Below are 14,571 nucleotides of genomic sequence, written 5' to 3'. Positions count from 1 at the left end.
GCGTGTAAATCTGGTTTGCTTGTTTGGACTGCTAAGCTTAATTGTAATCTTCTTACTTATGTGATCGACCGATTTATTCTTCCTTTTTCAGTTGTTCAGACAAGGGAGATTATAAATCACTTCAGTCGTACTGTAAAACCAGTGTTGTAATTACTGTCATATTTTAATAGGATCCATGACCTGTTGGCTTAAAGAAATCACCTTGATGGAACCTTTAACCAATTGTTCGCAAAAAAAAAATGGAACCTTTAACCAACAGGACGCTGGATTGGCCGATTGATCGATCGAGATTTAATCAAGCTCCACAGAAAAAAGAAGAATAAATATCTTGGTTGATTTAGGGCCGCCATCGTAATGCAATATGCGAGAGAAGCTCAACCAATTTGGGTTGCAAGTGGCTCTCACACCTTCTCCATCTCGTGATCTATTCACATCGCATCACGATCGTCCCTTAGCTTTGCCCAAAGTAAACGGAACGAGAAAACATGGCGAGAGAATGCTTATATTAAGCCGCAAAAAAGATTACCGTCACTTGCATTGGTAACGTGTATATGGCCGTCGAATTAGGGATACACAAATCGATCCGGACTACAAAAGTGTCCATGCCCCTCCATTGTTATTGGATCATCCATCACTCTCCACATCCATGTAGTGGTGGAGGCAGGAGAAGCGAGTAGAGGGCTACTCTTCTCTTTCTTCTCTCCTATATTGGAGATCTTAAATAGATGTGCACGTCCGAGGATCGAACTCTGGACCGACAAGATTGTGCCCGTGCGCGTCAGTGAGCTGTTCGCTCGCATGCAAAAAAATGAAGAGAAGAGGCTTGCGGGACTCCCGGTGCGCCGTTGAGGTAAGGGGGGCTTGAGCCCCCAGCGGGTAGATCCGCCTTGCATCCATGCCTCTTCCAAGCCGGTGCATACCGGTGGTAGTCGAGGTAGATAATGGTAGCCATCCGCTCCTTTCAATTTCACCTGTGTTAATTGGTCATGGAAGGGAAGTTGCCAGAAGCGAAATATTCACATGACATGACAACGACACAATCGGCATTTTTACGGCTCTTTAGATGTCATTTCACAACTGGTGACTGCCTTAGTCCGATGAATCTAAGAGATCCAGGCTTTAGGTGTCTAACATCTTAAGTAGCTCGTAATCATATAAGGAGAAGGATCGAACTTGAATTCGAGCAGCTTTCGTAGCTCAGTTGGTTAGAGCACCCGTTTAGTAAGCGGGAGGTCTTGAGTTCGACTCTCAACGAAAGCATTTAGTTTTGTCCCTTCAACATTTTTTTTCCTAAAATAAATATGGCCCTTCAGGCAGTCACTTTTTTTTTTAGGGCGCAGGCATCGGTCACTTGATTGCGCAACCTTTTCACCCTTGAGGCCTTGACCTAGAAAATTTACTCCTACTTCACATTCTGTATTACTCTCACAACCACAGAAAAATGCCAAAAAGAAAATCCAAAAACAAATAGCTCTGAACTTCATCCACAAATATAAGCTCCTGAAGACCTATACCTTCTTTTTCAAACAGAAACACACAAAAGTCCCAGGTGCTCAGATATTGGGACAGGGGTTTGCATGTCAAATCATGACTTCCCACTTCAGAAGATCTTAAGATAATTATGCTCCTTATCTTCATGTCACTACAGGCAAATGCACTGTTTCTATCTCAGCATCTGCTCGTACTTGAATCAAACTGACACATACTTTGGCACATCATGTTAATATTTCCACTGCAATAACCGTGCCAGTAAAAATGGAGGAATCGGGTAATAAAATTACATTGATATATATAAGCTTTCCTGTACTCATAATCAAAATTTGGATACAGACTTTAGAGCCTTGTTTTATCAGTTGTCTCTAAACACAATACATCACTATGACTTCCTGACTACGTTGCTACAGTGCCCTGGACTCTTATTTCTGTCTCTTGCCAGTGGAAGAACATCGGTTAGAACTCAAGTTATTGCGCAAAAAAACATACAAGGCTTTCTCACGCATCAGCAAATTTGGCGGGATCTTCACAGAATAGTTTACTGAAGCTTTGGCGCTTTGATGAGATATACACCCCTCACCAAACCTTTACCAACATCTCCGACCTCCTTAAGGATACATGTTGGCTCCCGGATGCTTTCATCAGCCTCATCTCTTCCACGCTTCTGTGCCACGCAAAAATTCATTCAACTTAAGTATGTCTGCATATGGAAGAAACAAAAAAGCTCTACACGACAAAATGCTAATTGGCAACCTAGAACACAATGCAGAACGCAAGCCTGCGTAGTAGTGTTGGAGTAAAACAGATCTTTTCTTTCTGAAGAGATAAAAGAGAAGAACTGATCTTCTACGACCCAAGCTGTTAGACTAATACCTTTGGGTTCTCCCACGTAAGACCAACTGCGTCTCCTCCAACTGAACCATACCACAGCTTGAAGGTCTTGGGGAATGCACACTGTAAACCAATGTTATCTTTTTATTCTGAATAGACAAACATATTTTCAAGAAGCCAAGAACTTCAATTTTACCTTCAAGTCTCGCAGGAAGTATGTGATTGGGTCGAAATTTACCAAAAGTTTGTCTCTTGCATCATGCCAGTTTTTCACAGCCCCTTTATTGAGTGGCATATAAGGGTGGAAATCTTTACTTGGTTTGCCCCAGGTTACCAACTTACCTGTTAGGTTATCACGAAAAGTTGTTTGCATTAGAACAAATAAAATGGACGTAGGTTGAGTTCTGGTCGGCAACAAATACTCAGCTAAGTTCTAATAATAGCAGAAGTGCAGAAGCGAATTCAAATTTGCTTTCACTTAAAAGTACAACTGCATGGAAAGAATACTTATGTAACAAGTAACTGATGGAACTGGGGAGGCAGCTGCAATTCATATAAGTGAACTGACCATTAGGAACCTCAGCTGGGAAAAGTACATGGTGAGGACGACAAAGCTTCTCTTGATGGAGGATAACAACAGCATCATAATTGCTCATAGGTGTTTGGAACAGGCACTATAGCAAACGAAATCCATAAGGATTGAGAAAAATTAGAAGAGCTAGAATCGATGAAGCGATGGAGGAATAATATTACCTCCCATGTATATTGCCCTGATTGACCATGAAGTATAAGATTTGTTAAAAGTTCTGCACTGCTTTTAGCATAAGTAGCCATCCGCTTAAGAACCTATATTTATAAATGAATAAAATGTGAACAAATGGAATAAATAAACTCCATCTGAAACTGAAACTGTATACAGGCACGTGTATGCTTTTACTGGTTGCAGTCTTGATAATGAGTGTAATTCTAACATGTTGCAAGACAGAATGCAATACTACAACACGAGAAATAAGTCAATGATGCACAAGAAAAGGAGATATACTGCATTTTCAACATTTCTACTCCCTAGCTTGAGTACTGCATTCTGTATTTGATGTACACTTGAGCTTGAAAGCAGTAATTATCTTTTCGGCTGTAGATAAAATAAAATCACCTACCGACTTGCTTGGTGAATGTTTTGTCCATGCTTCAGATGCTTTATCGTATGATGTAGCGAGAAACATTGCAGGCTCTATATCATGAGGATTTTGCTCATAAGATTTTCTGCTCAGCATAAAGTTGTCCTGTTGTATCAATCAATATGTTAGCAGTTAGGGAGCTAATTGAAAATATCAAAACAGAAAGAGAGAACTAACGTTGATCTCCTTCTCATCCTTCAGGTTGAAGTCATTATTTATGTCAATAACCATGGGTGAAAAGGTCCAGTCAAAACTGGATAACAACCGTAAGAACCTGTCATTTTGTAGTAATTGGTCAGAAGAGTTCAACACCTTCATGGACTTGTGAGACTGGTAAAATGTATAACCAACTAGTGAAACAGGAGAAATGGAGGGAGCTGGTGGTACCAAAGCTATGGACTCTACTTTTCGTGAATGTTCTCTTTCATAATTATTAAGAAGCGCAAACTAAACTTTTTCCAGCAATCAAGATATGGCTAGGATAGCCGGTAGGATTGCTGGTGCCTGTCAATTCTTACATGACAAAAAAGAATGAAGCTGATAAAATGAACAAGTTACAGCATTGCAGTTAGTAAATAGGATATTGTACGAAAGGTTCCAGAAGTGTACCTAAGAAATCCAGCAACCCGTGAAGATGGGGCATTAAATGGGTACGGCTTCAAAAATAGATAGGCAACCACCAACTCGACTGCCTCCTCTGAGATAAATGAAGAAAACAGATGTGCCGAAATCCATCTTTTTGCTATTCTTTGAAACAGAAAAAACATACACAAGAATAGAGTAAATATAAATTATATATCGAGGTAAGAGACATTTAACTAATAACCTTCAGAACCTTGACAGTTACCTGACTATCGGTCCATACATCTGGAAACGACCATGCAGGCCATTGATCATACTTGAGTGCTGGCTCCGCAGAAAGAGCTCCTCGTCTTCTGATGGAACACTTTGTTTGTTACCATCTCCAGCTGAGATGATTAAATAAGACAAATAGCATTATGGAACTTCATGATCTTTCTACGGAAGGTAATTAGCAAATGTAATAAATTATTTGCATGCAGAATAAGAAGCTAACCTTGCTTTTGTAACAGCAAACCTCTTTCGTGAATTATTTTTAGCAAGAACGAATACCCAGATGTAAGAATATTAACCTCATCTTCACTGGCTGATACAAACATTCCTCGATCCTCCAGGCTGTAATTATACAAGATTGAGTCACTGGAGTGGAAACAGAATTTAAGCAATCAATTTCTTTCTTAAATGCTCTCACATACCTTTCACCAATTTTTAAAAGAAATGCAGATTTTGTCTTCTCCATGGCAACAGGATCCAATGGCCAATTACCAGATCCCTCTAGCTGTTATTAAAATGAAGTGGAAAGGTAAGAAATCTGTGAAAAAGCAAATCCCACAATGAAGCCTGGCTAAATAACATGTACAAAACAAGAAATGCAAGTTACTGAGCACTCAAGCACCATAAAGGAAACTAGGAAAGAAAGAGTAATATTATCCCATTGTCATATAACAAAAGTAAAGAGAGGTAATACCTGAATCATAACTTCCAAAGATCGAATGCAAGTTGTTGTAAAATTCGGCAGCCTCTGAGAATTCTTTCCATATGCCAACGGATGAGGTTCCGGAGGAAACACAGAAGTGTGTCTAAAAGCTAGCATAAGAAATAATGAAAGGAAATGAATGTCACATGCAAGGAGGAAAATAGTAAAAACAAAATAAGTATCATGCATAATGAATAAAAAATGCTGTGTCAAAACCTGAGTCTAGAGGTTGTACGGTGGATATTTTAAGAGGAACATCATCCAATAGGCGCAACTGCTTAGCTAAAGTATCAAAGGCTTCGAGCAAAGCTCCAGAGGATGAGACTGGATCTGCATAATTCCAGTTAAGCTCACAACCATGGACATGTAAAGTAACACAGAGAAAGATCTGAAACTTACCTTGGCCACCAACTAGGAGGCAAAAATCAAGCTGATCAACAACATGAACCATATCTTCTTGCCGCAACGACAAATGCTTCGTAAGCACATAATCAGCAATTCTTCTGATAATTGTGTGCTTCTCCCAAGATTCAGATTCCCACACTGCAGTTTAGAGAGTAGGATCCATTAAGAAGTATGATTCTTAAATTTATGTATGCACTTTACAGGCAACTATGCAATAGTTACCTGTGCTTTCAGCAATAGTTCCATCCTTAAACCTCCTAAGTTCAGCTTTCTCTCCCCAAAATTTCCTAAATTTAACAGCCTTGGGATTTACGAGAGCAATGCATATTAGTGTGGTAGATCACAATAATAGCAGTTGATCATTGGTTCATAATCTAAAAAAGGGGAAATACCTCATCATGATTCTCAGGGTTTGGACCAATATCGACGAGACGAAAACTCTTTTCCAGTGAGCTAAGCATTATGCCAACAAGCAGTGGACTGCTACCAAATTCTGAGAAACCCTACAAAAGTTTGCTTGTCACTGGATTGAAATGCAGAGAAAAGGCGGTCAATTATACGGATGATACATACATCCATTATATTCCATTCAGAAGGTGTGCTTCTCCACAAGACTCTGATCATCTTTGTTCTATCTGTAAGGCCTTGTTGTAGCAAGGACTGAACATCTTTTTCAAGTATTCTCCAAGATTCATCATCCAAGCAAAAGCTTAATGAAGTAACTTTAGAGTTCCCTTTCAAGTTTATCCTGACAGAGAGGAATATAAGTGAGAACTTGATCAGCTTCTTAGCTTTCATCTTTATATAGGACTGGATAGTTAATTGAAATTTTACAACTCGCGAGCTGATGGAAAAGTTTCCAATCTGGGCATTATACTAGAAAGGAAAAATTAGCTCAAATGACACTCTAAAGTTGTGCAAATTGGAAAACAATATCCAAATTGAGGCCGTCCAACGTCGGTTGAGATGGTTTGGACATATCCAACGAAGGCCTCCAGAGTCCAATCTGGGCATTATACTAGGAAACACAGACACGCCAATGAATTGCCGCACCCGCTCTGCTACCGTGTCCGATGCCGATACGTATAGGTCGAGTATCGAAGTATTTCTGATTTAAAATAAAACTGTTGAATTTTCAACAAGCGTGGGACATGCGAGCAACGTGGCCTGGACACGGCCTGGCCCATATTGGCCCGTACACGGTGTATGTATGGCCTTGGCTTGTACACGAGCGATGCAACCCTAGAGCAGCTGTGCTTGCGCCGCACCCGAGCTGCGCCCGCATCTGCAGCTCTACGCCGCCGACCATCTCGAGTGCTCGACTCCGGCATCCATGTGACACATCTCGACGCCAGCAGGTGAGTTAGGCCTCCGTGCTTGACTGCTTGTTCATTTTTCTTCTTGTTTGATGCATCTCGACGTGGTCCAATTATTGACTACTTCTTGTTATTGTTCCGTTTTTCTTGTTAAGAATAGCATCTGGTGGCGGAAGTAATCAACCCGCAAGTATTGATTGCCACACTGCGGTATCAGTCATTTTAGAAGATTGCCGCACCGCTATGTCTGATACGTGTCGTGTCCGAATCGATGTAACATAGCCCGTTGATATGGCTGGGATTATGGAACGCACTCGCCCTCGCTAGAGGCTCTGAGCGGCGGTTTAGATGGAACTTTCTTGTTTTTTTTATTGCTTAATGAAACAGATGCACGGTTGCCCCTTAAATAGGCAAACCCTCCCCCCCCCCCCCCCCCCCAAAAAAAACAAAAACAAACTCTATCTCTAAGCAACTAAAGGATAACAATGCAACTAACACAATCTCCATGCATGCTAACGATGCTAACAACTCAAATCTCCTCATGTATGCATGTAGCTAACTAATGCATCCCGGTAACTAACTAAACTAATTGACTTAATCTGTTGGACGTGCTGCTGCCTAGCCACACATGAATCGTCACCACGCCACACGACCGTTGGACTGGCCCAAGGCCCAGCCCATAACACCCGTACATAGCGGGATACTAAGGCGCGTTGATAATGTGAAGAGAGGCAAGGATCGACCAAACCTAACATGGGAGAAGTCTGTAAATAGAGACTTGAAAAAATGGAATATCCCCATATAGAAGTTAGTAATCCACGTGTCAGAACCATAACTTATGTATCAGTCTCCTTGTACCGTTATTACTTTTTACTATTACTAGTACATTTATTTATTAATTTATTTATTATTGTTTTATCATCATCTTTTTAGTTAGATCTTGTAGGTTTTATCTCTAGCCTACCCCAACTTGCTTGGGATAAAAGCTTTGTTGTTGTTGTTGTCACACACACAACACACACACACGCAAACAGAATGTAACTAGATAATCATCATAGTGTCAGGAGAAGGTATGTGCTGCACTGCTCTCTCAGATAGTGGTTCCAGTAAAAGTGCATAGCATAGCACAATGTGCAAAAATGTGATGTGTCATAATTCGATGTACCTCAAGCATGAATCAAATTTAGCACCAAAGTCAACCTTGGTCATAAAAAGCTCTTCAAATCCACCATCTCTGCATTTATCAAGGCAATTAAGCGTGCAAGCTGCCTCATCCTGAAGCTGAATATAAAAGGATATCGGTGTAAGCCGGAGACCATACCAGTTACACTCAAAGAAATTTGCAAGCTTGATTACAGATGCAGGTGCATGATTCTGAAACATGAAGAGTCAAGCCCAGTAAACCAAACATCTACCAGGGATTGTTGGATCATACCACAAAGTTGTGGATTCGAGTAGATATACATGAGATGTGAATACAAAGAGAAAATCTGAGTGGAAAAAAGGAATCGGGGCCATAGACAGAGTACTTTCATAATGGCACGTACCTCTAGAAAAGCTGACTTCCTCATCCGAAATGTCAGATTTACGTGGCCAGATACATCACATATGACAATATCAAATGTCTTCAGGAAATTAGCAATGTCCTGAACATTTCACTTGATCAGAATAGCATAACAATGAAAGATTGAATTATTAAATATTACTGCACTAATTAATAGCACTGTGTGCATATGCATCATGTGCACAAAGAAACTCTACTAGGTATTGTCCTTGCTCAACTCCAGGAATGTTCACAATAAGGCAAAGAACCTATCTGGAGACATTATTATTTTGTATCGAAAAGATTATTCCATTTACTCTACAGAAACTGCTATGGGCACTACAGAAACTGCTATGGGCATTAATGTATTTATGAATAATGATGGCATCCAGCTATGCATTACGTGCAGCAGGTTGACAAACCTCTTTGGTGCCCGTACGCTTCTTTATTGGCTGAATCACCAAGCCCTTGGCCCACACTTTCGAAGTTGCTACAAGAACACAGAGATGCTTCAATATAGTAAACATTGACAAATGTTCAAAGAAAATCGACTTTATGTTGCTTGGACGTACCCAAAAAATTCATTATGACACGGAAAATTTGTCTTGTGGTCATTGATCTATTAATTATGCTTCCTCCAGAGTCCACAGCAAGGTACACGAGGATGGCCGATATTAAGTATCCATTGAGGCAATCATGTGTATATATTGAAGTTCTTTGACGTGCCCAAACCTGCATTTGTAGTAAATATTACACTGTCTTCCAGGGGAAAAAGAATACATATAACAGCCCTGCTGACTGACAAATATAGAAGTACCCTTTATCAGGTATTTCTTAAAGGTAATCCTGCTCATGTCGAGAACTACTGCTTAACAGCAACTGATAACTAAACACAAGAAATCCATTATAAATGGGTGGACATTTTTAAATCCTTACATTTGATAAGTATAAAAGAACTAGAGTTTACGATGAAATGCATACTTTTAGTAAAACCAATGCCTCTTGCAAGGCTTTCCAATCTGCAAAGGTGCTGCTAATAAATTCTGCATTTTCCTCCAAAAACATATCCTCCAATATGCTACTATTGTACTTCAGTGTGGGTAGGTTTATGCCATCTGCAATGCAAATCTGATCAGCAAAATTAAAAAGAAAAAACATATTCCTACAGTGATGGCCAAAACTATGGTAAACTGGTACTGATTTCAAAGAATGAGCATTCTTATTAATATCAGAATGTAACCGAACAAATCTAAAGCCACCTTTTGCATATGCACGGACATTGATTCTTGTTGACAAATTCAGCTTTGAAACATTAAACAAAGAGCTTGCGGTTGGGATTATCCTGACATAGAACCCAGGAAGTTCCGTGATTTCTTTTGCTGCACCAATGAAAATTTTGAGAAATGAGGGGAGAAAAGACGACAACAAAAAAGCCATATCAACTTTGGATGCACATTGAGGTGAAAAAAGTAAGTAACATGATAAAAGAATAACCTGGATATACATGGAGGACGGGCTTTCGTGCCTCATCTTGGAAGGTAGACCATGAAACTTTGCAGACTAATCGAGAAGATCTCAAGCTTCTCTCAATGACACAGAGGTAAAGGCACCTCTTTGCATGGTATCGGTGATTTAGGAAATCCTTCTCATGGAAACATTCCTATATCAAATCAGTACAAAATAAATCACCAAAGAGGTATTCCAGCTCCATGATCACTAAAATAATAATCCGAAACCCCAATAGTAGCTTAAACATTTGAATACGTGCATAAAAGATTAAAAGTGACAGGTAAAGGTACCAACAAGAAATTGTTGACAGGATTGAGCGAACAATCTAGAATTGCTGAGAAGCCTCTATCGCAGTTGTATCAATCAAATATTGTGAAATGCTTTTGAAGGAAGAAAATTGGTGCGTCTAAAGCAACATAACTAGAATCCATACTACCCCACAACACATTCCCTATAATTCATCTAACTACAAAAACCATACTCCAATATAAGCACCAAAGATGCAACCTTTTCCAGCTAACATCCATCAGAATCACATAACAACATTATCTTTCTATATTTTTAAAGGCAAGGCGCGTCGAACAACAGCCACAGCAGCAAAACCACGCCAATGACTGGTGAAAATCCAAACCTTTCCTCGACTCACCGCAATACCCAACTTCTTTTAGTAAATCGAGCAACTACACTAGCAACACCGCGCATACCTTGGGCAAGCGGACGAGAAGGTCCGCGGCGACGTCGGGCCTCGCGACCGCGCCGGCCGCGTGGCTCCCGGCGACCGTTACCACCTCCGGCGGCCGGAAGACGAACGCCAGCTTCTCGTCGCCGAGCCCGAGGTCCCTCACGAACCCCGCCGCGGCCTCCGGCGTCGCCTGCTGCTGCGGCACCCTCTTGATGAGCTCCGCGACGGCGTCCGCGGCCTCGGCGGCGGCGCGGAGGGCCGCGGTGCGCGGCCGCGCTTCCTCCACGAGCGCGGAGAGCTTGCGGTCGATGGAGTCCTCCGCGGCGGCGGTGGCCATGGTGGTGCGGTGGTCGCCGGCGGCGGGAAGGTTAGGAGGATGGGGGGTTTAGGGTTTAGTAACGCTAGCTTTTTGTCCTGTCATGCTAGCCGTGTGATGCTCAGTCGTATGCTGCAGTCGTACACTGCTATCACATATATAGCATTACTCATAATAAAATGATAAATTTATTTCATATCATTGTGAATTCCTCTGTTTAGAAAACGGTAATGCTCCTGTTAGGTCGTCCGATGCTAGAAAAATATCGGACAGGGCGTAAATGACGTGTAGACGACACATTCTATGAGAAAAATATTCGTCGCATCACCTCTCCAATAAAAATGGTGTTGGTGCCTCCCGAAGGAAACGGTGGCCGATCTTGACGAATCTGGATTAATTAAAGATACCAAATGTACAATTCTAAGTGGTGGTAATACAAATTATCATGATGAGATTGGATCAAACAGTAATGAGAAGTATGATACTGTACTCTCAGGTTTAGCTGATACTTCAGTTGCATGTAAGGAGAAGTTGCTCTCAAAGAAGAGCATCTTTTCTTACCCTGATGCAGTGAAGGAGAGATTCAACAGGATTCTCAAGTATTATATTAGAACTCACAATTTACAAAAATTTACCATAAAAATTAAGGCAGAGAGTCTTATAGCCAACAGGTTTCTCGTTTCCTTTGGTGTTGATCGGGTTGTGAGCTTAGATGGGATTGATTTTGTCATGTGTGAAGTTGTTGGTCAAAGTTTCATACTCCACTTACTGCAACAATGATAATAAACTATGCACCCGAATCAATCTATGAAGCTACGTCTCGCAAGGATATCAATCTTCATGTGCCAACATTGAATCAAAATGTTGCAACGTAAATCCGAAATGTTGAAGTTACTTTCATTTGTTCTTTGATGTTATTTGCATGATTCAGGTCAAGACCGATTAGAATGTTTGCAGTATAAAATTTATGTTGCAACATTTTGATTCAATGTGTGAAACAATCGAAACAATTTTTGCAACATGAAGTATTGGGATGTTGCAATTGATGACTTTTGGAATGCAACCGGTGATTAAGGATGTTGCAGCACATATTTTGAAAGGTTACTGCATATGATTCAGTTGGATTAGCTTCTTTCAATGTTGTATAAGGTGATTTGGAATGTTGCAATATTTATTTTGAGATGTTGCAGTAGTAATTTTTAATATTGCAATTGTTTAGGGTGGTTGATATATTTAGGGTAAGAAAATCGATTTATAGTATTTAAGACTATTTTCATGTCATTTTTTAGTGCAATTGTGTAAGGAGTCGAGTTCACTTAAGATCTCTAGCCCGAGCTTAAGGTTGAGTGATGATATGTGGTTTTGCTTGAAAATATTGTGTTCAACATGATGAATGTTACGATGAAAATTTCTCTCAGAATCAAATACATACAGTGAGTTATTTTGATGTAATTTTTTTATATTATGAATGTTGATTTTAAATATTACAAACGTTACTTTTTAATGTTATAACGGATCGTTGGAACTTCCGATCCATCTAATGTCAGGAGCTAGCAGCTCCGTTTAAACAAATATCACTACAAAGTCAAATCTGATGCCATTATAAATTCAGTGGCTTCGAAATTCATGTACAGCTCCGATGCTGTTGGGCCCATCTGCAGCGGCTGTATTTCGATATATACCAAAATACCCCCGCCTCTTTCTTGCTCCCCGCGAGGCCAGCCGCCGTGGCCTCCGAGGCGAGGAGGTCGTCGCGCTCGCCGTCAAGGCCCCCGCCATGCTGGTTAAGACCGATGCCGCCGCCAGAGGAGCAGCAGCATGGGACCTTTGCTGCGCCGTTCGTCGGGAAGAGGCGGCCGGCAGCCCGCTCCAGTGGTTCGCTTCAGATCTCACGGCTATTCCCGAATGCAACGTGACTGAGCGAGTAGCTGCCGGAATGGGACAAACTGGATTGCCAAACTGGAATTCCTCGAGCAATCTGGAATCGATCAAATAAAAAGGGGACTGGACGGTGGAGTGGTCGGCGTTGCGCACTCGCTACTCCCCAGGAATGGAGTTTGATCATGAGCTAGGAGTGCGGCGAGGACAAGGGCGACGACCTCCCCGCCGCCCCGATCGGGCGCCCGCACACTGGGAAGAGGAGTGGGAGGAGGCGGCCCTCTCCGAGGCCCCGTGCACTGCATGGCGGCGGTCCTCGGTGAACATGGCAGAGAGCGTGGTGACCGGGGACGGGGATGGTGATGCGGGTGCGGAGGTGTTGATCGCCATGTCGCGTTGGGAGCGAGAGGTGGACGCGGTGCTTTGGCGTTGGTGTGGTGCGGCGCGAATAAGGAGGCGACGAGATCAAGGCGCGGCGATGAGGCCGAGGAGGGTGACGGGGAGCCCAACGCGACGCCAGCAACTGCGACCAACGGCACGCGCTGGAGAACAGGGCAGCGGTGAGGGAAGCTGGGAAGAGGAACATGCCTGCAGGTGGGCCCAACGGCATTAGAGTCCAACCGAGTTGAGCCCGGGTGTGGGATACAACCGCTGAAGGTGGGCCCAACAACGTCGGAGCTGTACATAATGATATATTTCAAAGGCACTAAATTTATAATGGCACCAGCCGAGTATAGATCTTTGCAATGACATTTTTCTAAATAGAGGAATTCATAACGGTATGGAACAAATTTTATACCCATAATAAAACATGAGTTGGTCACCTCTTCCTCTACTCTCCACCCGTCTAATAAAATCCTAAAATTTTGAATAATTTACTTACTTTTAACATCCATTTTCGTCATACAGCCTTCCCACCTATTATCGGTTAAGGATATGAGAGCTATTTTAATAATAAAAATAAATAAAAAAATTAGGAGAAAAATTAGCGGATAATCTCATACTTATTTTTTAGACCTCATATAAAATCAAACTACAACATCGCTCTTGACGTGTTCGTTCAGCAGTGCTTCCATGACGCATCCACATCCTATATCTTAAATTTTTGCTTGATGTTACCTCATCTAATATTTATATTTTCGTTGTAACACACTAATACTTAACTAATTCCTTATTAGACTGCAGCTGAGGGGCCATGAGGTAGCCCACGGTTTGTTGACGCTACAATATTATTACCGCAAGTGCACAAGTCATTATAGCTTTTTCACCTGGAGTATTTCAAGGAATCAGCAATCAAGAGCCTAAGGTTTTCTAGTTGATCAACAGATTAAACATGTAACATAGATAGCAACTATATATTATGAGAGAGTTATCGCTTAAGCAATAATAAGCAATGATATACTCCCTCCAATAAAAAATATATATCGTTTTGGATTGCGAGCAGTCATCCATTGCAAACTTATAATATAAATTACTTTTTATGTGTTGAGTTTCGACATTTGAAAATGAAATAAATAGATTTATCTTGAAAAGTACATTTCATAATAATATATTATTGTTATGTTTTATAAATATATATTACATAAAAAATTAGTATTCAAAGTTATATCTTGAGGACTGTGTTGATATCAAAAATGATATTTATTTATGACCGGAAGGAGTACAAAGGTAGTCCTAAGCATTAACCAGATAAATGCAAGCAAAAAGTTATAGTTCCAGCATTAAAGATGATTCATATCTTAGTTAAACTTAGCATCTTAAATTTATAATCTTCAATAGTTCATCGCCTACAACCTCTTCTTTTTGCTAGGATCCTGCCACGACAGTGGCTAATAGGGCAAAGCTATTGGCAACTTCGATAAGC

General features: G+C 41.1%; 1 protein-coding gene and 1 non-coding gene across 2 annotated transcripts; one reads left to right on the top strand and one right to left on the bottom strand.

Annotated features, from left to right (window-relative positions):
- Positions 1-1,186: 1,186 nt before the first annotated feature.
- On the top strand, positions 1,187-1,260 carry TRNAT-AGU (transfer RNA threonine (anticodon AGU)). The gene has a single exon. It is a non-coding gene; the product is annotated as a tRNA-Thr (tRNA).
- A 509-nt stretch (positions 1,261-1,769) lies between these two features.
- On the bottom strand, positions 1,770-10,940 carry LOC133906481 (uncharacterized). The gene is made up of 25 exons (XM_062348406.1): positions 10,536-10,940; positions 9,817-9,982; positions 9,582-9,701; positions 9,304-9,437; positions 8,895-9,054; positions 8,745-8,812; positions 8,327-8,425; positions 7,945-8,060; positions 6,037-6,211; positions 5,856-5,966; positions 5,686-5,764; positions 5,458-5,601; positions 5,275-5,388; positions 5,050-5,168; positions 4,778-4,860; positions 4,579-4,697; positions 4,351-4,471; positions 4,113-4,250; positions 3,681-3,777; positions 3,483-3,608; positions 3,079-3,171; positions 2,894-2,999; positions 2,522-2,667; positions 2,368-2,448; positions 1,770-2,158 (listed from the first exon to the last, which is right to left on the bottom strand). The coding sequence occupies exons 1-25, from the start codon at positions 10,848-10,850 to the stop codon at positions 2,033-2,035; spliced, it is 3,156 nt and encodes a 1,051-aa protein (XP_062204390.1). The 5' UTR covers positions 10,851-10,940; the 3' UTR covers positions 1,770-2,032.
- Between the last annotated feature and the right edge of the window lie 3,631 nt (positions 10,941-14,571).

The sequence above is a fragment of the Phragmites australis genome, chromosome 23 (assembly GCF_958298935.1).
Source record: "Phragmites australis chromosome 23, lpPhrAust1.1, whole genome shotgun sequence".
In the NCBI taxonomy this organism is placed as follows: Eukaryota; Viridiplantae; Streptophyta; class Magnoliopsida; order Poales; family Poaceae; genus Phragmites; species Phragmites australis.
The sequence above is the reverse complement of the archived record's forward strand: the minus strand, read 5'-3'. Positions and strand labels throughout refer to the sequence as shown.